Source organism: Alosa pseudoharengus, unplaced genomic scaffold (assembly GCF_046254945.1).
Source record: "Alosa pseudoharengus isolate Yale_2024_CS ecotype anadromous, Long Island Sound unplaced genomic scaffold, YU_APseudo_1.1 YU_APseudo_1.1_scf_16, whole genome shotgun sequence".
Classification (NCBI taxonomy): Eukaryota; Metazoa; Chordata; class Actinopteri; order Clupeiformes; family Clupeidae; genus Alosa; species Alosa pseudoharengus.
In genome coordinates this window covers 19,406,579-19,434,267 of record NW_027468630.1, presented here as the reverse complement: position 1 = coordinate 19,434,267, position 27,689 = coordinate 19,406,579, and the positions used below count along the sequence as shown (strand labels likewise).

Genomic DNA, 27,689 nt, shown 5'->3' with positions numbered 1-27,689 from the left:
GTAAAAATAGATAGCTTGGGCTGCTAATAAAGAGCTCTGTTTTGCAGAGACCTAAGGCCCACCTGGATCCACTTTGGCGTGTTGTTGTTGAACATATCTGCTAGTGTGGAAGGGAGCGGGCGAGCGAGGAGTGCCCTAGAGAGCTGTCCGCCGCAGACAGTGAGCCGTGCTGGATGGCCTTAGAGCAGGCAGAGGAGAAGGAGAAGCGCTTGGAGGAGAGAGAGAGAGAGAGAAAGAGAGAGAGAGAAAGAGAGAGAGGAGGGGTGGGGGGGCATTAAAAAAGGAGAGGGAGCTGGAGGAGCTGAGACTAGCAGTTTCCTAACAAGGGGGGAGGAGGGGTTAATGCATAACACAGACGCACACACACACACACGACACATACAAACATACAAACACACACACACACACACACACACACACACACACACACACACACACACACACACACAAATACAGGTCTCAGCTCGCAGTGTCTCACGTCAAAAGTCAGAAGAATTTCACATAAGGAGCCCTTTCTTCACCGCACAAAGGCCACATTTAAAGGATTCCAAACTTGGCCGGGCTTCGAAATAGCCCGGGTAAGGTTTGAATTAGATGCGCAATTCAATTACCTTTTCCCGAGCAAGGCAAACATGTCCTGGAAGTGCCAAGGCGAACAATTCAAATCATGTGTGTGTGTCGGCACAGTTGCGTGGCGGATCAAACACGCCCCGGCTGAAGTGCACCGGGGGGGGGGAGGCACATGCGCAGACCGACGCTGATTACGACCCGAAGCCCACAGGCGGCCGACACACTGGGGAGAGAAGCGGCGGTGAGGGGCTGTGGGGGGGGTATGGGGGTCTGAGTGCGGCGACGTGGCTACAGCCAGTGGAGGTCGACGGGGGGGTGAGGGTGGAGGAGGGGAGACCAGGGCGGAGATGGCGGATGACTCAGCCCAGACGGCTGAGCGAGACAGATTCGCCACGCAGAACAGGATGGCCGAGGGCAAAGTCGGCTTATTTATGAGGAGAAAAAAAAATATCACAACACACGCACTGTACATAATATGCAACATCATTTACTGTGGCTTTCGGGGGGGGGGGGAGGGGGAGGGGGAAAGGACAACAAATCAACAACAACAACATCAATGTTGTTGAGCAGTCGAGTCGCAGACAGGATAAGGTTTTCAGGACTCAGCGCAGTGCTTCATCAGTCACTCTCTTCCAGACAGTCGTGTAGTCGAGGAGCTATCTGAATGCATGCTTCATTGTGATAAACAGACAAACGTCACCTCCGATTTGACTCTAGCAGAGACAGATCCGCTCCACAGGCTGGCACTCCATCTCTGCTGCGATCGCTGACTAACTGGGAGTCCAACCGCGGAAATATGCAGATAACGGCCGCAAACATTCACGAGCAGAACGAGGTGCAGATACAGTTCACCCCACGCAACTCAATTACACTGGGCTTATTTAAAGTGCTAAAGGTGCTTAAATGGGGCGTCTGCTGAGAGGCTGACTTCAGTGACGGTGGCACCTTGTTCAAGGTCACATGTCCGTGTTGGTGGTGGCATTTCAGCATTATTCTGCAGTGGAAGTCAATCCCAAAAGGAGGATAATTTTCCCCCTTGAAATGCAATAAATTAAGATGCTCATGTGAGCCCAGCTTGGATTGTCAAAAACAGACACATTTCCACTTAATTAGTGAGTGCGTGTGTGTGTGTTTGTTCATCAGTTTGCCAAGTTCACATCTGTCAGCTCCACAGACAGCCAAACAGACTGACCAGAGCGGTTGGCTCTGATCTCGCTTGCAAAAAAAAAGGGTCTCTCGTTCACCGAAGCGTGCTTTGAGAGTGACCAAAGGATGTAGTCGCGCTCCCCGCCCCTACCGAGGCTTAACCTCAAACAACCTTTCCTAACGTGCCACACCCACCCAAGCAAACAGAGCAAAAGAAACGAGCAGACAGGCACGCAGGCAGGCTAATCACACCATTATGAGAGGCGGCTCTCCTGGTGGCTGTCCGGCGCGGTGGCAGCAGACAAGAGTGACCCGTCGGGCCGAGCGAAAGCGATACAGACGACGCAGGGCGCTAGCGAGCGAGCAAGCGCCATATGGCGTGGAAGGCGGCCAAGGCCTCGGAGTGCCCGCGTTCTCCGTGCCAGGCGCAGGTACAAAGCCACTGGCACATGTGGTGTCTCGCGCCTTTGATCCCTCCCGCCTCGCCCTGGGAGGACGAGGAGAAGAAAGGTGGGGGGGTGGGGCAGAGGACCAGGAGGAGGAGGAGGTGGTGCTCTAATAACTGTGCCAAGCGCCAGAGCAGAGCAGCGGCCCCTGTGCCCGTGCCCGGCCCAGCCTGCCCGGCCGGCGGTGAGTGGCACTGGCCAGGCGATTGCCCAGCTGGACACGCTGACCTCTAGTCATGTTTAATTCACAAAGCGCTCAGCACGGGGTTGGGGTGGGGGAGGAGCAGAGCTCACCCACTCAGCATGGGGCTTGCGCGTGTGTGTGTGTGTGTGCATCCCTCTGCTTAAGGCCAGTGTTTACACAGACCAGCCAGCTCAGTGGCAGCAGTCTCGCTTCCCAGGGGCGTCTGGCGTCTCTCTATCTCTCTCTCTCTCACTCTCTTTCTCCCTCTCTCTTTCTCCCTTCTCTCTCTGTCTCCCCCTCTCATTCTCTTGCCTTGATCTGAGACTTGCCACATTGATTCTGACACTAAACTCACTGCACAAGCGTGGTAGATTATGAATGGAATATATAAACGCTGCATTTGGTCCGGGATCAGTGCTGACTCTTGTCAGAGAGACAAAGGTCATCATTTCACATTAAACACGACAAGGCGGATCATTCTCAAAGTGTAAACTAATTGAACAGAAAAAAAAAATGTTTTTATTTCTTTTTTTATTTCTTCTCCAACAAGGCTTCAGCAATAAGCCGTACTAAGAGTAAAAGGTCAACGCCTTCAGGGTGATGTAAAGATCTGACCTCTCCCCCTTAATCAAACGTCCAGGAGATTTATTACATTTTACCATCCAGTGGCACAGAAAGGCTTACTCACATCAAATCTCTCATCTAATTGACCTAAATTGCATGCACTTAACATGGATTATAGTCTACGCCAGTGGCCCCCAAACTTTTTCTTCCGAGGGCCAGCTCACTATGCCTGGCTCCAAGAGAGGGCCAGAGACTCAGAGTACTTCTATATCAGTAACCATAAATAGCTTAGTGCTGTGAACAGCAGTCTACCTTAGTTGAATATTCTATTACATTTAATCATAGGCTATTGCAATTTAATACCATTGTTAGCTGTGTTTATATTGTCATCATGCGTAAAATTAAATAATACTAATAAAAAAACGTTTGCATTCCCAAAAGTATTAGCAGGGAGTCCCAAAAGTATATTTTATTAAAAATGTGTGAATTCTGTGTCTTTGCATACACAGCTCAAGTTGTGAATATCCTACAAATAATTTAAAGTTCTCAAACTATGAGAATTTTATGAAGTGCTGAAGTGGTCTGAAATGACCACCATTCTAACTTTCAGTCACCTGACTGAGAACTTTGTGAACTCTTTGTATGAACATTTGAACGAGTGAATAAAAAATAGAAATAATTATCCCAGAAAGTCCCAGAAATATGACTTGAATAGAAGTTAGTATAGCATGTGTACTGTTTGACTCGCCAAAGAGAATAAATGGGGGAAATTGCGGAGGTTTTAGTTTGACGATGTTGTACTCCCGTGCGGGCCGGATGCTATATACTATGGACATGTCTTGGGGGGCCACCCAAAATGAGGCCGTAGTTTGGGGACCACTGGTCTACACTGTCATCAGGAGCATGGCCTCTATGTCCAATACTTGCCAGACCGAATCAATGAGCCACATGCTGGGTATTTTCATACATTTGTAACACTTTTCTGTGCCGTGGGTTTAAAGACAGCTTTCACAGTCTATAATGTTGATACTGTAGTATTCAAGTGTAATGTAATGTCTTCAATAGTCTATTAAAATCAGTGTTAATGTTACTCTAAAAAGGTGAGCAAAACCATAATAAATATATAAAACGTCTAAACCTTTCAAACAGGAAATCATACTGACATGACATGTATATTGTTGAATGTATGTACCTATTATAACAGCTACCTCTCTATATAACTAACTAACCAACCATGTACTGTATATATCCATATACAGATGAACCGGTATTGTTATACTGAATGAGAGGGGAAGGCAGCTTGTGTACAGGTTCACAATACTAATATTTATTGAATGTTACATACGTGCAATATACTTATATCTTATTTACTACTCAAAGGATTAATTACTAATCATCAAGGAGCAAAGTTTGAGGAGTTGTGGTTGTTAAATGATGCAAGTATGTGTCACCATTTACATGCACTATTGGGATAGAAAACAAAGGCGTTGAGTGAGCGGAGTGCTTGTGCCTCCTGGGTGTTTCTGACATCCCAAATTGGAAATTGGGATAAGACAGACACGGTGCAGCAAACTTGAATTACTTGCAAAATTAGTGGCAATTACATGAAAACAGTTGTGCTTCAACAACTTGAACTATGTGAATCTATGCAGTCTATGATGAGAACATAGAAGAATACCAACCGCATGTGAAATGTAGTCTACATATTAAAGCAAAAATGGCCGCCAGACATAGTATAAGTATATATACTTTTTTGATCCCGGAAGGGAAATTTGGTTTCTGCATTTAACCCAATCCGTGAATTAGTGAAACACACACAGCACACAGTGAACACACAGTGAGGTGAAGCACACACTAATCCCGGCGCAGTGAGCTGCCTGCAACCACAGCGGCGCTCGGGGAGCAGTGAGGGGTTAGGGGCCTTGCTCAAGGGCACTTCAGCCGTGGCCCACTGGTCGGGGCTCGAACCGGCAACCCTCCGGTTACAAGTCCAGAGTGCTAACCAGTGGGCCACGGCTGCCCCACACATTATGACAGCTTGGAATCAATGCCGTTCAAGTTAAAGACAGCTGCCTTTCCCCACAACCGAACCTCATTCTCCTCCACAGTGAAGTCAATAGCCCATCAGCCGAGAGTCACCTGCTCTCGTGATTCCGTTCCGCCAACCTGCACACACCTATTTGGTGTGCGGGGAGCCAGATCGATGTCCTGCGCTCCACAAGCTGCCTGCACCTGTCAGGCTAAACGAGGGAATGGAGATGACACTGTATATGGCCAGTCTAGACCACCTCTAGATACCCACATCTGCTCTGCACCCACTAACCTGGTGCCTCCCTCTGTCCAGAGAGAATGAGAGGGATGGAGAGAGAGAGAGAGAGAGATAGAGAGAGAGGGATAGAGAGAGAGAGAAAATAATAGGGACTCACAGCGACCTGAGTTCAATGACAGATAAGTTGAAAAGTGTGAAGAAAGACAAGAGGAAGATGACAACACAAAAAGACAAGTGCTAGACAGAATAAGTGGTCAGACATGAGTGGCTGTGTGTGTGTGTGTATGTGTGTGTGTGTGTGTGTGGCTCAGGCTCTTGGTCACTCACCTCCCAGTGGCTGAACATGAGCTGGGGGCTGGCCAGGCCGCTGGTGCGCTTGCGGATCTCGTCGGCGAAGCCGAAGCTCTCGGCCACAGGCAGCACAGCGTTAATGATGAAGACCTCGGTCCCCTCCTTCATCTCCTCGCTGAGAACGCGACCCTCGCGCTTGGACAGCACGCCATAGACACGGCCTGATTGGGGGGGGGGCAGAGGGTTAGGGGTTCAGTCAGTCTGAGCCGGGTGTCGACAGGCCTTTCCAATTCCACAAGTTAAAAATAGAGCCTGACGCACTGGGGGAGCTGAGAATATGAGGAAGTGTCGAAGGAAGCAGGGCCTAACGCATGTCAAACATTTTGCCCGCCTTAACAAAGAGGCGAGGGGGGACGAGCGCTGAGTGTTGACACACAGAGATAAAGGTGGCCGCCTCCGACCTCTCTGTCTGGACACCGACCCTCCTTCCCCTCGGAGGCGAAGGCGAGCTGTCTGCAGCTGCAGATGGAGTTTGGCTCTTTATCGTCATGTCAGTGGCCTCTTGACAAGAACTTTGATGTTTTTTGTTCAAAAAAAGCAATCTGAGGAACATTAAGAGAACATTACGAATCCAACATTCCTTTTCTTCAAAGATATTACCGATAACTGATTATCTGGATCTGCCAAGGACTATACAAATGAAGACCGCTATCCATTAACATGATAACTTTCCTATTGGTTTTAATGATGCACCTAAGCTCATTACGATGTGCCTAAAGCACTCAGGCATAAAAGGCCAAATATCACTGCCAATAGCAAAAAAGATGAAATTGAATAAACATTAAAAAATAATGACGCAGTCAGTAATTTGTGCCACTGCTAAATTATCTGCTCATACTCCTGTCAGTCCACTCCATTTTCTCAGAGGTTATCTGCTCTCAAGGGGCAGGATTCCTTTTCCCCTCCACGCATACACAATGTGTATCACTTCTATGTTTTTAGCAAACAATCGGCCTTTTGTTTCAGTTGTCGGCCTTTTGTTTCAGTTGTCTGCCGTATGACATCACCCGCCGCAAAGCATGACAGAACCGCAGCAGCTTCCAATTAGGAACTGGACAGAACCATTTCCTGTCAGAGCGGAAACCTCACTCTGCACTGGGTGAGTAAGTTTGTAAGACCCTCACCCCCCAAACACACACACACACACACACCAGCTCTCCCATCAATGGCACATTACTGAAATCTGCAGCTGAATGCTGACCTTTGATGCGTTTCAGTCGCTGCAGTAATTTAAGTTGAGTTGAGTTAAGTTAGTTAGTCGACTTACCCAGGACTTCGGCGGTGGCCATGATGTCGCAGGTGTACATGGCGGCCATGAGGCGCTGGGGCTTGGCCTGGAAAGCGTAGCGGCAGGCTTCTTTCACGGCGGCGATGAGCTGGCCCGAGACCGGCCCGTAGCAGTCCATCGAAGCCGATGCGTCTGGCCGCCGTCTGCTGCTGTGGCCGCCTGACGAAGAGGCATCTGGCTCGGGTGCCCCCTGCCTGCCAACAGAGTCATTGGCAGGGGGCACGGACTGCAGAGAGTCCACCTCCCCCTCCATCTCATCAACAGAGTCCAGTCGAGAGGGCAGTACGGCCGCCTTCATGTCCCATCTCTCCACTGCGAAGCAAACACCCATCAGTGGCTCCTCGCACATGGGCCCCGACAGAGTGGCCAACTGGAAGCCGCTAACGATGCTGTTGTCATGGTCGCGGAGTGCCGCAGGGGCCTGGGTCCGGTCCCTGTCCAGATACTGCCATACCGAGGGCCGCTGGTAGCCCTCCACGCTGTTCAGCAGGATGTTGGGGCCATAGCGACGGGGGCCGAAGGACCAGATGCGGTCGACGGCGTCCCGCCACTTATGTCCCTTCAAGTGGCTCTCAAGCGTCTCCTTGAAGTCCTGGATGGACTCCAAGGTTTTCTGGTTGATCTCCAGGGCCTTGCCTTCCTTCACAGCAAGGCTGAACTGCTCCATTGTTCGGATGAGCTCACCGTTCTCCTCGAGCAGTCGAGTGACTTCCTCAGGAAGTGGTATTGCCCGCACCCCAATCGTGGCCATTTTGTTGGAGGTGGTGAGCGTGACCAGGCCAGTGGGATCCACCTGGACCCCCTCGGGGTTCTTGGCCTGCTCCTCTTTCACCTGGTGGATGGCCACCTTGTGCTGCCTGCCCATCTCCTCGTTCACCATGTCTACTTTGGGTGGTCGGATCACCGTCTCACGGAACGGGATGATGGGCTTGGAGGCACTTATCTCGATCTTGGCAAACCTGACGGGACAAACGAGAGCATACTGAAATGAATATAAAGGAAAAACAAGCGAGTTCTCCAAGGCACACACAGAGATGAGACGACACAGTACACACACAATATCCAACTCCATATGGCCATGTTTACAGAGCAAAATTGCACAACGATCGGAATTCACTTTTTGAGTGAGCTCAAACTGTATACGTCATGTGTTGAATGCCAAGTACGTACTCTTGGATGAAGGAATGGTAAAACGTATAAAATAACATGAAAAGGTTTATATGATTCAAAGATATGCAACCACATGCAGTATAGCTTTTTCACCGTAAACATGTAAAATCCAGCCAAAGACAACTGGAAATGGTTCTGGAATTCACCTCCTCATTTGCAAAGGAATAAAATGACCTTGATTGAAAGCTGTTGTTCATCACTGAATGGATGTTAGCCAAGAGTAATGTTTGGACTCTGTATTGACTGTTACTGAAGTTACTGTGTGCTTTTCAAACTTGTAAAGCATGACAGTTTTTTTTTTTTTTTTCTCTGACTACGTGCAGTGACCTGAAGTCTGAAGCACAGCGAGGCATGCAGAATTGGGCTACATGATGACACTGGTGTTACCTGGCCGTTGCTAATGAGCTAATCACAGCAGACCGGGTGATTCTCTTAAATAGAGCAGACGGTGGAAATGTTTGCCAGTCCCTTTGCAGACAACACGAGTGAGGCTTTTCCTAATCTATTTAGCTCTAGACAGTCATAAAACAGGTTGGAGAGCAGATAATCCTTTCGCGAATGTTTACTTAAGAGACTTCGTAGGAATAGGAATAGGCCTCTGCTGTCTTGTTTCTGCTACTGCATACATTGTCACTGCATTATCCTTTCACACAACTCCACAACAAACACAACTCCACAACAAACACACCTCCTGCTGTATATATGCTCTGGGACACACTGCAGCAAGAGAGGCTTCAAAAATTAATCAAGCATTTGTCAAAACCCACTTTTAGTGAAGATACACTTAAAAACAGAATGGATGAGAAAAAAAAAAAAAACCCACACATAGCACATTTTTTAACCTCCAAATTCGTATCAATTTATGTATGAGTGCCTGTGTCGGCTCCCAAATATAAAACAGCTAATGGCTCTGTGGCAGTGTGAGGAGCTGCTCATTAAGACCAGTGATGTAGGGGTTCTGTGTCAGCCCGGTTTCATCTACCACATAAATGGGCAAACCTCCTGGAAAACATGACTGCGGGCTAATTAACAGAGTATATATTTATACAGAAGATAAATATACATATACACACATTTTTCTCTCTTATTCAGAGTGAAAGACTACATTTACAGCAGCTGTGGAGATCGGGTGTGATTAAAATACTCAGACACAACTTCCACTGGTCAATACTTTGTCCAGCTTATCAATGGCATGACGGGCCAACGGAAATGATGATAACGAGTGTGAAACAAAGAGAATTAATCCCCTCAACAAAATGTTTCCTGAAACCACAACAATAATTACATGGACAGGCTTAACTCACTCTGGTTGCACTTGTTGGGATTGGGAGGGGTGTGTGTGTGTGTGTGTGTGGGGGGTTGGGGGGGGGGGTTAGGTTGGGTCACATGATCTGTCAGTTGACCCATTTCTTCCCCAGCAGCCTGTTGACTGTGATGTCATCATCCTGTGACTCAGAAGGGAGGTGGACAGAGAGGGAGGGGCTGTTGACCTCTTTCTGGGCCCTGATTGTGCATGGCCACGAGCCAGTCTACCGCGTCACGGGGAGCCGTCGTGTATCAGCACACATGACCTCACAGTGACGCCGCGACGCGGCCAGTGATATTTTTAAATCCCTCTCGTTGCCTCGCGTGCTTAGCGCCGCTAACGGCCTGACCCCTGGCTCTTCAGGTCAGGTGCGCTGACCCGGTCCTAACCCTCCACCTGCCAGCTGAGAAGGCAGTCGAGGAGGCTGTCTAGTCAACTCTCCCGAGTCTCCCATGTAATGCTTCGGCCAATCGCAAGCCCTGCCTGCTCTCTGCAGGCCACACAGAAGAGCCTTTCAGCGTCATGTTTGGCTGACCAGGCCTTTCACATCTCAACTAACCAATGGGCCGCTACTTCAGGGCAACCATGTCTTTTGCCAACTACATATACAGTAGGTCAAATGTCTTGTATGTTTTCATATGACTTTTTCTTGCACAAGGAAAAAAGGGTAGAGATCTAGATCTTTAAGTGTCACGCTTTGGGCTTTCAACTGTTTCCTTTTCGGGTGCTTTGCTCAATGGGGGTGCAGAGCAGAGCGGAGGGAAAATCAATGGCTAACACCGTGTAGTTCATTCCCTTGCCTCGTCACTGTAACAACTCACACAGGGGGGTTGCCTTGCCACCACGAGGGGAGGGCAGGTTAGAGCTACAAGAACGTGGTAATTGCCAGAAGGGAACAGACCTTTTGGAGTTGATGGGCTGATATGTCAATTCTGTGTGCTTCGGCGTCAAAGCGAAGCGGCTAACCCTGGACGACTCCGCGTCTGGGGCTTAACAATAACACTGTCTGCAATTAAAGCACCATGAAAGCCCTGGTGGAGACACCGCTGTCGATCAATAGCACCCGGTGAAAAGAGAAGGAGAGAGCAGGAAGGAGCACGAAAGTGCTCTCGGCTTTATCCGTGTTAATGTCACCAAGGCACCCAATCAGACCCTCATTCCGCACAGAGCTTTGTATAAAAATAAGAGCTTGTTTCAGTGATGGGCCTGAACGACTGACAGACGAGTGATCTAACGGTGGAGCATCCCGACATAAAAATGGCTCTCTTGACTTCTGTAGGAGAGCATGGTGGTTATAGTCTGACACTTGCGTGCTGAACATGGGAACAGATGTTTTGAGCAACAGCTGGACACGGTCACTATCTGCTGTGGTTGCCCTTCTGTGGTCTGCTTGTTTTGCTTCTCCTCTGTACAGTTAGAGCAGTGTTTCCCAAAGTGTGGTCCGTGGACCACTGGTGGTCCGCAAGCTATCCCCAGTGGTCCGCGAGCAGACGTGGTAAAATATAATGTAGATGAGTTTTTTGCAATATTGAATCAACTTGTATGTAAATCCAAACAGGTCTGCAATACTGCCTATGTAAGCTACGCCAGTTTAAATTATATGAATCCTCTGACACAATAAGCAAGCTGCAAAGACAATAAGCAAGGTGGTTCAGTGAGTAGGCCTACTGTGTAATATACTCTTGAAGTAGGTCTACTGTTTTTGTTTTGTTTGTTTGTTTTTAGATAGGTGGTCTGTGAAGTTTTTTTATTGGTTAAGTTGTCCTTTGTCTAAAAGAAGTTTGAGAAACTGAATTAATGGAAGGAGGTTTTGGCCTTGCGATCGCCTCACTTCTCAATTGGTTCCATGCTAGACATACAGAACCCAGGTCCCACTGCCTCGGTTCTCTTCCGGTAGAACCCAGGCCCGATTCCACACCTCTGTGTTCTGCTAGTGGCGGACTCACGGGCCGAGATCGGACCAGAGGAGGGGGGAAGTGCTTCCAGGTCTCTGACTGATAGTCCCCCAAACCACTGAGAAGAACCAGCTGCCCGCTCTGAACTATTACATATCAAATGGGCCAAATGCCAAGCAGTCCCTTTTCCTGAGTAGCCTTCTGAGTAGCCTGAGTAGCTTCTTCAGGGAGATTTCTGGACTGATGGCCTAATGTCTGATATGAAGGATAATGGGCTCTGGGGAGTAAAAGGCTCGATAAATACTGTATAACTACAAGCAATGTTTTTGGATCCAGCAATTTAATTTAAACAATATAATTTTAGTGAGATGAGCTATTTCGTTTTAAAATTTGGGTTGCTTTAATCCTCTGTTTACAATGCTGAGCTAATTATTATTATCAGCCTGCTAATTTATTAATGTAACACATTTCATTAAGAGAGCTCATTTTGAAAATGAGTGAGGCAAGGAGGAGAGCAATCTAGCTGAAGAAACACCCAGTGGAATCCAACTTCCCTTTAACAATCCGGAATGTTCACCTTCTGATCCCTGCATTATTAAAATTTCATCAGGGCCTTCAGAGAATACTTTGACTTTCATGAAGATTGATTTTTTCCTGCTCCCCCTTCGGTGTGGCAAATGGCAGAAACGTATTATCATTAGCCACCATATCCTCAAAAGCAACATCAGGCAGGTTTATTATTCATTTTTTTAGAGGGGTGGGGGGGGGGGGGTGGTGGGTACACAGCCAAAGCAACCCTCTTTGTTTATCCATGTCCAAAGATAGCCGTTTTGTTTCCATGGTGCCTTAATATGTCCTGTAAAACAACTCCTTTCCTGACCTTCATTGTCCGTTGTTTTTTTTTTTTTTTGCCATATTCGGCAGGGTTAAGCACATGCAAAGACACCTGTGACTCATTAAGCAGACAAACCAACGCCACTCTCACCAGTGCTTAATATGATGTAGCGCTAAAGATATGCAGGTGTGTGTGTGTATGTGTGTGTGTGTGTGTGTGTGTGTGTGACTAGTACAAGGTAACGCTCAAGGGCGCACAGTCAGGTGCTGGCTGGCTTTGACCAATTACCCAACGATGGCGCTACACAAACAAGCTCTGGCATCTCTGGCCCCCAGAGCAAATGTAGCACAGCATGGCGAGGAGGCAAGGAGACCCGGTGTTCATTATCTGGCCAACGGTCATCAAAAAACACCACTGTCAACCTGGGCCTTCCACTACATATACTGACAAGCTTCTGGACAGATATGCAGGCAATGAACAAAACGCTTAGCCATGTGGACACACAAGCGCACACACACGCACACACACACATGCACAGAAACACATACACTTCTCAAATTCATTCTTTTTTAATGTTCTTCTTTCTCTTTTTTTCCTCCTTTCCCCCTATCAGTCAGATAGATGTGCTTGGAAAGGTGCTCTCCTCTCAGGCATTAGCCTTGGCTCAGCAGATGTGACAGCTGGGGTTCAGCCAGAGTGGAGGAGGTGAGGGTGGTGAGGGTGGAGGAGGTGAGGGAGGTGGTGAGAATAGAGGAGGTGAGGGTGGAGGAGGTGAGGGTGGTGGGGGTGGAGGAGGTGAGGGTGGAGGAGGTGAGGGAGGTGGGGGTGAAGCAGGTGAGGGAGGTGAGGGTGGAGGAGGTGAGGGTGGTGGGGGTGGAGGAGGTGAGGGAGGTGAGGGTGGAGGAGGTGAGGGTGGTGGGGGTGGAGGAGGTGAGGGAGGTGAGGGGAAGTGGAGACGGGCACAGTGCCTCTCACTCTGAGAGACAGACAGGGGCCACAGCCGAGGTGGCAAAGCACAGACACACAAGGGCTCCAATGTGTGTGTGTGTGTGTGTGTGTGTGTGTGTGTGTGTGCATGTGTGTATATCTGTGTGTGTGTATCTGTGTGTATGTGTGTGTGTGTTGGACAGAGAGCTAGAAATGCAGTGCAGTGGCAGTAGGAATACCTTATTATCAACAGTGATGGTTTGAGGGACAAAGTCACACTGGCAAATCTGACACACATACACACAGGGTAGTGTCAGCTGGAGGGCACAGAAATACCGATATGCAAAGACAACAAACAAGCACCACAGAGCCCAAATCCGTAGACACACACATGCATCCTCATGAATACACACAGACACAGACACAGACACACACACACACACCTGGAGACATCACATATTTGGAAGAGTGTGTGGGACGCTGGCATCTCTGACAAATCTAATACCAGCTGTCAGCCTGTCTCCAGCTCCAACAAACTCTTTATTCTACCTGCAGGCCAATCAGAACCCAGAGGAGATGGGTGAAGGCCTCATTCTCTTTTCACTTTCCCCTTCTCATCTCTCCCTCTCGTCTCTCCCTCTCGTCTCTCTCTCTCGTCTCTCTCTCTCTCGTCTATCTCTCTCATCTCTCTCTCTCATCTCTCCCTCTCATCTCTCCCTCTCGTCTCTCCCTCTCGTCTCTCTCTCTCGTCTCTCTCTCTCGTCTATCTCTCTCGTCTCTCCCTCTCGTCTCTCTCTCTCGTCTCTCCCTCTCGTCTCTCTCTCTCGTCTATCTCTCTCGTCTCTCTCTCTCATCTCTCTCTCTCTCTGCCTCTCTCTCTCTCTCTGCTGATTTGGTTTGCTCTCTCTCTTTCCTCTCCTATTTCTCTTTGTTTGCGCCCCCCCCCCCCCGCCCCCTCACGATCTCCTTGTCTCTCTACGTCTTCTTCTAAACCCGTAAACAGCATCTATCCATTCCTATTCCCTGCGTCTGTCTCCTGCCGCCATGACCTGAGCGGAGAGGTAAAACATCAAAAGCAATCCTCCAGTCAATATATAATCATAGGTAGGTGATTGCTGGTGAGAGGGAAGGTGTGGGGACAGGGCTTATCGTGGCTGCAGACCTGCTGTCACAAGCAATGAGCACCGTATTTAATTTTAGACGCAATCACCCTTCGTTGCGGTTGTCCTGCATTCTGACCGTACCATCACAGCTCTGCGTAATGACACACACAACGTAGCTCTGCTGAGAAGACGGCACTTGCACTAAACAAGAGGGATGTGTCGTGATGCAGATATACTGACCATTTCAAGCCACTGCATCAGGACAGTAAGCAGGTCTGTATTAATGTAGTACCTGCCATTAAATTGAAAGTGATGCATTCAATCACATCCCAAATGGAAAAAATGACATGCGAGATATATCAGTGGGGTTTTATATTCAAGAGATGATTTAATTCAAGGCAGCATGCAAGCACTATGCCATTCTGTGCCAATGCAGACATCCCTTTGTACTTTACTCCTTTAGACAAACGATTCCCTATAAATCCACCCTACTAAATTCTCTGCCCTCTGTTTTGCTGTTCTATCCTAAAGTTATATTTCAATTTGCAACTTAAAGCCAACCAACTTTTTCTGTGACAGGGTATTTATTTACACAAATAATAATTTAACCTGTCTCCTCAAAATACATTCATAATGGAATCTATCATGAAGTGACAGATTTCAGAAATTCCAACCTCGTACTTAACAAGATTTTATTTTCATCCTCTAACTTCCACAGAGCTTTTATTTCAACTTCACAGCATAAGTTTGTCACTGTAATTGACAGTATTGTATGTCACAGCTTCTCTGTTTCATTTCAACTTTGTCTGAAGTGAGACTTTAGCTTGTCAGTGTTAATTGACAACACTGCATGCCAAGGATCTGGCAGATAGACAAAACAAACACAACACACATCATACTAGAGTCTAACATGTCTCCTGTAAGCATGCCTTTAACACCGTTCCGATTTACATAAAATATCACTAGCCATTATGTTGACTTTCTTGTCAGAAACAGGTGCAGGTTATATTATGCGGGAATAAAAATGGGTTCATTAAAGTACCAGTATGAGGACAGAAGAACAAGCGAGAGAGTGCATGTGTGAGTGCAAGAGTGCATGTGTGAGCGTGAGAGTGCATGTGTGAGCACACGAGTGTGCATGTGTGAGTGCGAGAGTGCATGTGTGAGTGCATGTGCGAGTGCAAAAGTGCATGTGTGAGCAAAAGAGTGCATGTGTGAGTGCAAGAGTGCATGTGTGAGCATGAGAGTGCATGTGTGAGCGTGAGAGTGCATGTGTGAGCACACAAGTATGCATGTGTGAGCGAGAGAGTGCATGTGTGAGCGAGAGAGTGCATGTGTGAGCGAGAGAGTGCATGTGTGAATGTGAGAGTGCATGTGTGAGCGTGAGAGTGCATGTGTGAGCGTGAGAGTGCATGTGTGAGCACACAAGTATGCATGTGTGAGCGAGAGAGTGCATGTGTGAGCGAGAGAGTGCATGTGTGAGCGAGAGAGTGCATGTGTGAATGTGAGAGTGCATGTGTGAGCGTGAGAGTGCATGTGTGAGCACACAAGTGTGCATATGTGAGCGAGAGAGTGCATGTGTGAGCGAGAGAGTGCATGTGTGAGTGAGAGAGTGCATGTGTGAATGTGAGAGTGCATGTGTGAGCGTGAGAGTGCATGTGTGAGCACACAAGTGTGCATGTGTGAGCGAGAGAGTGCATGTGTGAGCGAGAGAGTGCATGTGTGAGTGAGAGAGTGCATGTGTGAATGTGAGAGTGCATGTGTGAGCGAGAGAGTGCATGTGTGAGCGAGAGAGTGCATGTGTGAGCGAGAGAGTGCATGTGTGAGCGTATGTGTGAGTGCGAGAATGAGTGCGAGCGTGAACATATGTGTGAGTGCGAGAGTGCACGTGCGAGCATGAGAGTGCATGTGTGAGCCTTACCTCTCCCTGAGGTCGTCCAGGCAGCGCTGCAGGTGCACCTCTCCAGCGGTGACCAGCACGTGCTCCCCCGTCTCCTGGATCAGCACCTCAGCACACGGGTCCGCCTGGTTCAGCAACTTCATCCCCCGCACCAGCTTTGGCATCTCACCTATGTGGGCAATGGGCGGGCGGGCACGCACACGCACACGCACACGCACACACACACACACACACACACACACACACACACACACACAGTGTGTCATCATAAACTGTATTGACATTTGGCCAGACCATGTTAAGTTCAAACTGGCAACCTGCAGGATATACAGACACAAGAGGTACAAACAGACAGCAAGTGGTGAGCACAGTGTCCTGCCAAGGAAAATCAAAAACACACATGAGCACTTTTTGAACATATTCTCCTGCGGTTTTGCACTGTGTCTTGGCAAGAGCTCTCTCTCTCTCTCTCTCTCTCTCTCCCTCCCTTTCTCTCCCTTTCTCTCCATGTCTTCACAAAGGAAGTCTCTTATCTACCAACTTTGGCTATTGTTTTGAATCATTGTGCAATGTGCTAAATTATGATGAAAAGGTATGAAAAGAGTCTAAAGATGGATGGCAAGGCACATAAAAGTTTAACATACAGTTAAAAAATGATGCTCCCCCAAAATCTGAAAATGAAAAATCTAAATGGCACAATTGTTTTTGGAATGATGCTCCCCCAACATCTGAAAATCAATATCTAAATGACACAACTGTTCTTAGAACTGATAAATTACTCTGAGATTAATGTGTAAATTTATTGTCAGCAGCTGCAACCACACATGGTGACGTCTTTTGTCTCCTTTTGTCTCCTCATATTACTTCATCCTCTGTGTGCAAACGGACACATCCATGTCAAATGATCTGCCGAAAAACATTAACAGAACCTAATTTATTTGGACAGCCGTTATACAACACGGACGAACTGGCTGATGAGCACGAATAAACTGTAAACAAGCTAAGGAGGGAGATAGCTCTATCACAAACAGATAAGCAAATATTCCACTTCCTCTATGCAAGCAAACGTGGGGGAAAAGGAGGAGAGAGAGAGAGAAAAACTCAGAGCTGGCAAAAACAGCAGACGAACGAGTGAAGTGAGACAAATGGAGAGAATAAGAGAGAGAAAGAAAGAAGACTGTCACTATCCTTCCTAAACAGGAATGGGGTTCAGCCCTCGGTAGGGTCACTTCCCCTGTGACCATGGTGGCACTTACTTGGGTGCTTGGGCTCGATGGCCACTCGAACTATGGGGGTGGCCTCGAAGTTGAGTGGGGTGAATGGAGGACAGGCCGGGGTGGTGGAGACCGTCGCAGACTTCAGGATAAAGTCCTCCATCCCTCCAATACCTGAGAGTAGAGGAGAGAGAGTGAGAGACACAGAGAAAGAGATGGAGAGAGAGAGGGAGGGAGAGAGAGAGAGAAAATGAGGGGAAAAGAAAGGGAGCAAATAGAGGGCAAAGAGTTAGACAGAGAGGCAAAGAGAGAGACAGAGAGAGAAAGAAAGAGAGAAAAAAAGAGAGAGAAAGAGACATGGGGGTTATTAACAGGGGAGGCAACAATTGGCAACATCATTTGACTAAAGAGTGTAGGGACTTGAGTGGTGAAATGGTGATTGTATGTGAGGAGAGCAGAGCAGAGGACAGGAAAAAGCAGAGCTCTGCTCATTGCAAGGGTGCTAATTTAATGAAAGGCCCCATTTGAGCGACACACTGCGCTAATCAAAAACCTCCAGGGTCCAACTCCATAGAGACACGGGTCAATATGCTGACCGCCGCAGCCTCAGAGCAAACGGGAGTGCGTGCAGAGCACTTCAGGTCCAAATGAGGGCGTGCCACTTTACATGCACCGCGTGCTTCGTCCAGCACAAATTCAATTGCCATTTACATAAGATTCCCCTAATGCCGACCGCATCTGACCCCAGGGATTTGGACATTAGCTGCCCAGACTCTTTTCTTCCCTTTTGAGTGGACTTTTGACTGACAGGGAAAATAACCTGACATCTTACCAATCGTCCAATGGCAGGCTGGGGAGCCTTCACGGGAGAGGAAGAGCAGGAAGAAGCTAGAGAAAAACAATGACGCCATGGGTCTGGTCAATTCTAGAAAACCTGGAACCTCACAAAAACAGATGTACATACATGCACAGAGTAGACCTCTGTTCCGCTTCATGACCATCACGTCCTATGTAGCTTGTGCTCTGTGGTCAGCCTATACATACCCTATATAGCCACTCTCCAAAGTGTATTTATTATACACAGCTGCAGCCAGCGGGGCTGCAGTGGTTGGACACCTCGCTGCTTGCACCAAGAGGCCCTCACAAAACCAGACGGGCTAAATCTCTTGCCCACTTGGAGATCTCTATCTGGACTCCCCACCCGGCAGGCCATAGGATTTTCTGTTTAATCAAAGGCTATAATTACATTCCATTGCTGGGAGAGCATTCTGGAACTCTCAAGCTCAACCTGCTGTAGCTCCTCAGAGCCACAGAGAACGTTCTGGAACTCAGCAGGGCTACACCAGGTGCACAACTGAAGCGCTCTGTTCGCAGAGCGTAAAAGTTGTTTTAGAAGACTGCTCTCTGAATTTTTTCGACAGTCCACGCTGCTATTACGTACATCTGGTGTAGCCAGTTCCATTGATTACAGAGGAAGCTCATTATTGCAGCAGACGCTCCACGAGCGGAACACTTCAGTTATGTGTGTCTGGTGAACGGAACGCTTCGGTTACGTGCCTCGTGTAGCCTGTCTGGTAGGCTGCTGCTGACCACTTCACTGTCGCCAGGACCATGCCTGGAATTACTGAGGGGGCCAGTGCAGTAAGAGGTACGATCCTATTTAAGAGCCAACACCTGCAGGCACTAAAACAATACAATAAAAAGGGCTTAACTCTAATCGTGCTCACGGTTTTAATACCTCTGCTGTGTCTGTAAACGTCAGGCGTCCCCCCCGTTTTTCCCTGGACTCTGTAACACAAGACGGGCAGCGGATCCGTCTCAGGAGATCGGTGTCTGAGGCCACGGGTGACATCATGGACGCGGTATTACCCGGCGAGGCCGGGGCGGTTTGTGGCCGAGTGATTCACAGATACTGGGCGGACCAAGTAAAACAAACAGAATTCAAGAAGACCATCAAAGCCTGGACATTCACACCAAGGGAACAATTAAACATCTGAGGGTCTACGATGGCTAGGAAAAAGCCAGACACCCCATGTTGAGAAAACACACCCCGAGGAGGGCCACCATCTACCTCCTGAAACATTATGGGCCCGAGCATGGCTGCCTGTGTAATGAAAGACAGCCTTTTTATTTTACATGGAACAAGAGATACCCCATCACTGTGGCTCTCCTGAGCCAAACGTGAATAAAAAGGAAAGAGACTTCTTTGGCTAAAGCAGTCACATGATGCACTGCCTATCATTAGACGGGTCAAATTTAAGTCAGTCGCCATGGTGTGTTTAGATTACACTGAAACACATTACTCATCAGGAGAGCTCTCCTGGCTGACCTGCCTCTCTCACATATCTGTAGAAATCCATTAAGCTAATCCTGCACTGAGCTTCACACATTTTTGGATGAAGCCCTTGCGCCTTTGATAGATAAGTCCCCGCCGAGAGCTTGTCAGCGGGTTGGGGAGTAACGTTGGTGCCCAGGCCTCGGGTAGCTGGTCTGCTGGCACAGATGGGCTGGAGGTGAGCGGAGTCCCCCCTGGCGTGACCTCACTGGGTTGGCCTGCTCGTTTACGGGCAGCAGAGGCGGGGCGACGCGGTGGCGGTGGTGAGCAGCAGTAGCAGCGTTTGCTCGCACAGTTCCCTCCGAAGCAGACAAAATAAAGTGGCCAGATTCAACAGAGGCCCTCTTTGTGTCCCCCCCCCCCCCATTAGACTCAATCTCCTCCTCTCAACTTCTCCCCCAAACACCCCCCCCCCCCCAACCCACCCTTGCCCCCTCCCTCCCCAGCCAGAGGCACACACTGTGCTGTTTATCTTATGGCTGATGACTTCCCTTTTCGCTCGCCGGCTTCACTCCCCCCGGAGAGCACGGGCCGCGTTGTGAGGGGAGCGGAAGGGAGGGTGGAGTGTCCCCCCCCCCCCAACCAAATTAAACGCATTTTTCTTCCAAAAGAGCAAAGTGAAACAAACTGTGGCGATTCCCCTACGATTTTCAGATGGGCTTTTAATGATTCATGCACAAATCCTGCCACTCCTAAACTTTTCACCTCACACATGCTTTTTATTTCTCCACCACAGGACCCCTACTTAGAGAAAAGAGAGTGAGAGAGAGAGAGAGCGAGAGAGAGAGAGAAAGAGAGAGGGATGGAGAGAGAGAGAGAGAGAGAGAGAGAGAGAGAGAAAGACAAAGAGAGCAACAGAAAGAGTGGCGATCAGTCGTGTGCTTTTCAGTGGAAAATAAGAGGGTCCTAATTCAATTCTGGGGGAAAGGAACGCAAACGAGGTCGGGACTTCTCAGAGCAGAGTGTGCCATCTCGATGCCTGATAAGGACCGCTGGCGTGTCTGCCTGCCTGCCGGCCTGCCTGCCTGCCGCCCGGGCCGAGCAGAGCAGATGCTGGACATAAAGGGCCTTTCACATGAAACCTGAGAGGGTAATTACTCAAAAGGTTAGTGGGTCTGCGGAGCTTTTCTCCTGAGAGTCTCCAACAAAAGGCCTCTAAAACCCACAACTGAACAAATAATCTTAGCAAGAGAGAGAGAGAGAGAACGAGAGAATCATTTTGGCAACATTTAAGTCCGACTCGTTTCTCCAGTCTTGTCAAGGAATCTGTGATGCAGATGGCAAGTAACCGTGTAGAGCCTCCAATTTGGGAATTTAAAGAACAGTAACAAAAACCATGGAAAATAACATCCTGATTGCAAAAAAAAAGAAAAAAGAAAAGACTTGGAAGTGAAATCAGAAGCCCGACTTCTGTTTAAAGCTTCTGATCTTTTGGAGGTGTGAGCTCCACAGGACTTGGCCCTGAAGCATGTCTCGGAGCCTTGTAAACATGAATCATGTTCGTCGCACATGCCTTCCTATGTGATGAGTAACAGAGTTCCTACAGATGTGTCCTTTCAGGCCCCCCGTGCTCAAACCAGCTCATGTGCAAGTAACAGCTTGGTACACCACCAGCACCCATCACTTACACAGAGTGTGTGTGTGTGTGAGTGTGTGTGTGTGTGTGTGTGTGTGTGTGGGGGGGGGGGGGTTCCAGGACAGGCTTAGTTAAATTGTCTCATAAACGGATGAACAAAATAGGGTCTGATATTTTAAGTACTGCCCCACCATTGGCTTTGGGTTCCGCATGCATACCACTTGACATAACCTTGATCAGAATGGATAGTATAAAGCAAAGCTCCACCGGCAGTTTTCTTTGATTATTTTATTCAATCGCTCCATTGATCAAAGCTGATTAGAGGGCTTCTGTTGAGAGCCTTAGCCATGCGAGGCAGGTCATTCTGTCACTTCCGCCTGTAATCACAGACAGAGGGAGATAAAAACAGTTCATAAACACACAATTTGTTCCAGGAGAAACAAACAAAAGGCACTTCCTTCTCCTTTTGGCACAGGCGGCGGTCAGTGGGAAAGCTGCGTTTCTGCGCTCGAGGGACTGCCCTGCGCTGATAGGCCACAGGGGCCCTATGAGGACAAGCGGAGAGCCAGACGCAGGGGTTATCAGAGGGGGCCAGCCTTTTCCTCAACACAACACCGCTCTCCACACACACACACACACACACACCGCAAACCCCACCGACAGAGGACACGTCAGGTCTTCCTCCACACACACATACAAACACACACACACCACCCCCACGATTGTTTTTCGAGAAGATCGAGAGAGAAAGTGGGACACGCACGTCGTCTCCATCCTGAACGCCTGAGGGAACAAAGTAAGCCACGTCCAAGATAGAGAGAGAGAGAGGCTCAGAACGGTGACTCAAGCCTGGAGAAATTTCCTCAAACCACAAATACAGTTGGCCCCAACACAAGTTATATAAAGAGTGTCTCCCCCCCACCCCCCCTTTCTTTGTGAACTTGGCAGCTGTTCCCGCTCCTCTCAGCTGTGGTTCGGAGTGCTGCTTCAAAGCAGGCCGTGTCAAGTACTGCTAAATCTATAGCTGAGAAGTTCAAGAATAATGACGGCTAAGTGTTTTGTTTTTTGTTGTTGTTTTAACACATTTGGTCTCTGCATTTTGCATCATGTATGGTAGCCTTCTTATTTGTTTCAGCAAAGTTGGACGAAAATGCTGGCAGATCAGGCCAGACTATCTAAAATTCTGAAAAACAAGTGTCAACAGTTACCTCTCTGAAAATGGCTACAGCACAAACAGAACTCATAAAACTAGTCTTCAGGGTGTTTCAAGAGGTCTTTTGCTACGTCAAAGTAGTTTGAAAACTGGACGCTGTCTAAACTCTGAAATAGAACTACAGTACTGTAAAAACATCAACCAACAATAGGTATATTCTCAAATGTATAATTGGGGTCCATGTTATAGAACAAAGAGCACTACTCTTTGGCCTATGTGATCATGTAACATGTTCCGAAAATATCAATTCATTAAAATATATGGATTTAAAAAGTGAGCTAATGCTAATTAGAATATAAACTCCATTCTGTGAAACAAATATAGCTTATTCAGGAGCCCAGTGTAAGCCAGGCAGTGTGATCACATCGTCAGTGAGAAAAGCAAGCCAGCCATTAAATAATAAAAACTGCCTCAATATCGCGCCACGAGCCTTTCCGCTTCAAGGAGGTTCAGCACAAGTGTCTGTTGGACACACTTGGATACACACACACACACACACACACACACACACACACACACACACACACACACACACACACACACTACGCTCCAGGCGATGTGGAGAGCGTCTCAAACAAAGTGTCTGTGGTGGCGAGCACACGAGCCGGATCATTAGCAGCGCATTGACGGCGGTGCATTCAAGCCTGGGCCCCGTTTCAAAGGTGGCCCCTGTCCCACAGCCGGCCAAGAAAAGGGCCCACTCAACAAAAGAGACAACGGCAAAGGAAAACGGCTACGCACCAGCTGTCAAAGTCCAACGTGCTGTTGGGTCCAGGACAGGACAACTTGCCAGGGCCCAATTATTTTGGTGGATGGAGAGAGTGTAAGACGGCGTGAGGAGGGAGGGAGTGCATTTGTGTGTGTGTGTGTGTGTGTGTGTGTGTGTGTGTGTGTGTGTGTAGAGCAGGTGGTGGTTTGAGCAGTGGGTGGTTTGGGGAGGGTCGGGTGGGATTTCGGCCCCCTGATCAGCTGTCACCACTAACACACACTACAGCTCACCTCTGCCTGTTATGGACTCACATCTGCACCCATTCACTTCCTACTGCTCTCTCTCTCTCTCTCTCTCTCTCTTCTCTCTCTCACACACGCACACACACACACACACACACACACAGACCCACGAGCACGCCACGCACACACGCTTCAGACACCAGACAAAGAGAACAAACATCTGACAGAGAAGCCACTTTCAGTGGGATACAGGAAACGGTGATTTGCTGCTCTGTAGACACTGACCAAAAACAAACTGCCTCAATATAGTAAACAAAAACCAAAAATATTTAACTCCAGTAAGGACACTCCGTTCTTATTGCTCCCCCCTCCCCCCCCCCCCCGTTTTCATCGTCTGTCTGAGATCACAGGCATTTGAGAAAATCTGCCTCCACAACGCTGGTTGCATTCAGTAAAGAGCTCTGTTTTTTGTCACGGAGGACTCTCTCCCCTGAGGGGACATCCATCCATCTGCTCCACGAGGAAAAGAACACACACACACACACACACACACACACACACACACACACACACACACACACACACACACACACACACACACACACACACACACACACACACACACACACGAACATGAAAAAAAAAAAGACAAAACAGTGAAGAAAGAGAAATAAAACGCCTGAATGAATCAAAAGTGTCATCTCCCACCAAAAATATGAATACAAAAAAAGCCTGATGTGAAACTGCAGGGATGGCCTTGCTGGCTCATTAAACCTCTTTAGTTCTCCACTCTCTCCGTCCTCCTTTCTCCCCCCCGTAGCATCGCCAACCTGACAGCATGAAGAATGTGCCATTTTCAAAAACATTTTACTTGGGGAGTGCGGAGAGGAGTGGGGAATGGTTGGTTGTGTGTGTGTGTGTGTGTGTGTGTGTGTGTGTGTGTGTGTGGGGGGGGGGGTGCGGTGTGACAGCGAGGCGGGCTTTGATGTTTAGTGCACACAAAGAATGCCTAATGGACACAGAGGGCCGGCTCAGGTGTCTCTGAGCTGAGGTCATTCCCGTTGTAGCACTCCTCGCGTCGTCCAATTACCTGCAGACAACAGGAGCGCCGGGCCACCTGCGCAGCGAAGCAGATTCACGCATATGAGTCTCGACGTTCCACAGATGGAGCACGACCGCAGCTGAACAAGAGCTCTGATTGGTGGGAGGCAATTTGTAATTTAAATGATACAGCATCAATCGAAATGAAGACAACAGGTTAGCAGGATACAAGAGGTGTTCAAGTGCTCAAGGCTTTTTCGTAATTTCCCTTTCTTTCTTTTTTTCCTTTTCATACAAGTGTCTAAAGAAAACAAAAACTCTAACAGCCATGAAGCGAGTCATTCTTTTATATCCGTAGCATGACCTATGGAAAGTCCCTCTGCGGAAAGTCCCTCTCTTAAATGTTGCAGATTGTGGAGGCAGGAGATCAAAGTCAAGGCAAGGACTTTCGCCTGTGGCCAAGAAACACACTGAATATTACATTATCGCCTCTCTCTCCACAGGTAATGGGAGTTCTCGGAGCAGAGGAAGTGAAGGGCTGCCACAACGCGGGCGTCCCCGGGGGAGCGAGCCCTCCCAACACACAGGCAGGCATTCTAGTCACGTCCCCGCTGCCAGAGCGTCGGGCCCGCCCGGGCTCCTCCGAGCGTGTGGAAGCAATGTGGCAACCCACGAGCGGCGGGGAGCCCACGGGAAGAGGAAGTCGCAGACTACGCTACGGCAACGCTGCAGCAGCGGCGGCGGCGGCGGCAACAATGCCCCCATTGTGCGCGAGCGGAGCGGAGTGGCGTAGCGTGGTGTGGAGGGGAAGTGAGGTCGGGTGGGACTCTCGGGGAGGGGAAGGCTCTGAGAGAGGAAAAGGGTGGGAGGTGGGGGCTAAGCGGCAGCCCCACAGCGGAGAATGTGAACTCATCTGTCTTTGCTCCAACAGGCCCGCTATGACTCCATCGCTGTCTGAGCCGCTTTTCTGCTGACTAAACAAGACAGCTGCAGCGAAAATGCATCAGATGAACCACCCGACCGGCACACACGCACTCCCAAACACACACACACACACACACACACACATTTTAACACCACACAGGGTCAATGTAAACCTTTGCGAAGAACATGCCACAGGGCCCCAACCATGGTGGTCTGAACTACTAATGCACAAAGAAGACCCAAGTGCAAAGAGGCCTGGGAGGGAGGGCGATGTCTGACTCTGGATCAGTGAAATCCATTCACAGAGATATGTAGCTTTGTTACAGTTAAAATGTTGAAACAGTTTCTCTCCAGTCACCTTATCTTGATAGATAACGAAACATGCTTGCCATTAGGCTGAGAGGGCAGCCTGTGATAGCATGCATGCATGAACGACGGGATGGGGCATTCTGTGCAAAGTCCACGTTACTTGATGCTGCTAAGTGCACACTCGAGAGACGATGTCCAGCGTGGATAACAGGCGTCCATACCAGAGGACGCGCCTGTGTTTTGTTTAGGTAACGCAGTGGCACCAGAGTGCTGGCCAAGGCTTCCACCAGGAGCCCAGAAAAGTTTCCTCTGGCACAGGGGTCTGGCTGGCATGAGGAAGAAATGGAGGGAGGGAGGGAGGGAGAGAGAGAAGGAGTGAGAGAGGGAGGCAGGTGGCTGCTTATGCCAGGCCTCACACGTCTCTGCCCAGATGACTGAACAAAGAGCTCTTCACTCACTCCTTCTTACTCTCTCCCTCTCTCTTTCTTTCTTACTTTCTCCCTCTCTCTCTCTGTCTCTTTCTCTCCTTGGCTGCATTCAGCTATTGTTAGCCTCCCCCATTGTTTTAATATGTCAAGTAGTCCTCGTCTGCTGATTTATGCCAGCCAGACACACACACATACACAAACACACACACACACACACACATACACAAACACAGACACACACACATACACAAACACAAGAAGGATAAAAAAAAAAAAGTTTGATAATGTGGCCTGTCACTTCTCACATTCAAAGGCCCCACAGCTACCCCATTTTGACCACAACAGACTCGTTGGACACAGCGCAGAGCCATTGTGTCACAAGCGCTGCCATCTCAGTGGATCTCCACGGGCCGGGCACAATGCCCCATTATCATGCGCGCACGAAATTCATTACCTAAGCTCCGGACAAGGGTGTTGGGTTCAGCGCTTTACAGCCAGGGGCTTAAACCCCTCCAGTGCTGCTAATAAAATCATATTTCATATCTTGATCCTGCGTGCCTATCGCTTTACACGTAACAGCAAGTGGGCAGGGGTGTGTGTGTGTATGTACGTATGTGAGTATGAGAGTGTGTGGGTGTGTGTAAGTGTAATGGGACACACACACACACACACACACACACACACACACACACACACACACAAGAGTGGGGCCGTGGCCAAATCGCACTCGAAGCAGCGGGTGCTCGCTTCGCAGCGGCCCGCTTTTCAAATGACACCAGCAGATTATGTTGGAGGAGATTGGGGGAACAATGAGGGCCGAGTGAAACCCTAATCCCGTGTGCGGCGGGGACCCTGCCGATGGGACGCCAGTGACAGCCATGCTTTATGCGCTTCTCTCGTGCCATAGTGCCCCGTGAATGCTAGCTCTTATTTCGCTTTAGAACGGCGCGCCCAGCCAGCCAGTGAATGGAGCAACACACACACACACAGACACAGACACAGACACAGACACAGACACAGACACAGACACAGACACAGACACACACACACAGACACACAGACACACAGACACACAGACACACAGACACACAGACACACAGACACACAGACACACAGACACACAGACACACACACACACACACACACACACACACACACACACACACACACACACACACACACACACCATTAAACCCCAAATTCTTTAATCTCAGGTTACAGATCGTAAGCTGTTATCACTGCATTCTTGATCCATTGATGGTTATGGGACAGTAGCAGGGTGGATGGCATTAAAGGAAGTAAGCGCAGCTCCAGCGCAGAGCAGACGTCCCGAGGGGGGTTCCTGTTCAACAGGTAGCGCACGCCGTGCTGGACCTCCAGAGAGGGCTTGGCTGGGGCTTAACAGACAAACGGTGCCTGCTGGATAGAGCCTAATGAAACTTTAATCAAAAACAAACAAGCAAGCCAGTGGGAAGAGACCGTGAAAAGAAAGGAGGTGAAATCTACTCCCTCTCTCCGTAACCGAGTAACCACACGGGAAAAAGACACAGGGAATAGCGGGGAATAGCAGAGGCCAGGGAGCAGACGGACCAAGGAGGAGGTGAAATCCATTTAGAGTGAAAACATTCCACATCCATGTCCACTATTTATAAAGTGAGAGCATAAACAATGTATAATTGTTAATAAGTGTACAAACTTAAAAAATATACAGCAGCCGCTGTTAAAGGACAACATACAGTATCAA

At 48.7% G+C, this 27,689-nt stretch overlaps 1 protein-coding gene across 2 annotated transcripts in view; it reads right to left on the bottom strand.

The window, feature by feature from the left end:
• The window catches only part of efl1 (elongation factor like GTPase 1), a 68,529-nt gene that overhangs the window by 4,999 nt on the left and 35,841 nt on the right, over window positions 1-27,689 (bottom strand). For both annotated transcript variants that reach the window (XM_076287348.1, XM_076287349.1), the window contains exons 16-19: window positions 17,211-17,342; window positions 15,976-16,123; window positions 6,798-7,777; window positions 5,507-5,691 (exon numbers count right to left, since the gene is read on the bottom strand). In XM_076287348.1, the coding sequence (XP_076143463.1) occupies window positions 5,507-5,691; window positions 6,798-7,777; window positions 15,976-16,123; window positions 17,211-17,342 (1,445 nt within the window). The remainder of the gene's footprint in view (window positions 1-5,506; window positions 5,692-6,797; window positions 7,778-15,975; window positions 16,124-17,210; window positions 17,343-27,689) is intronic.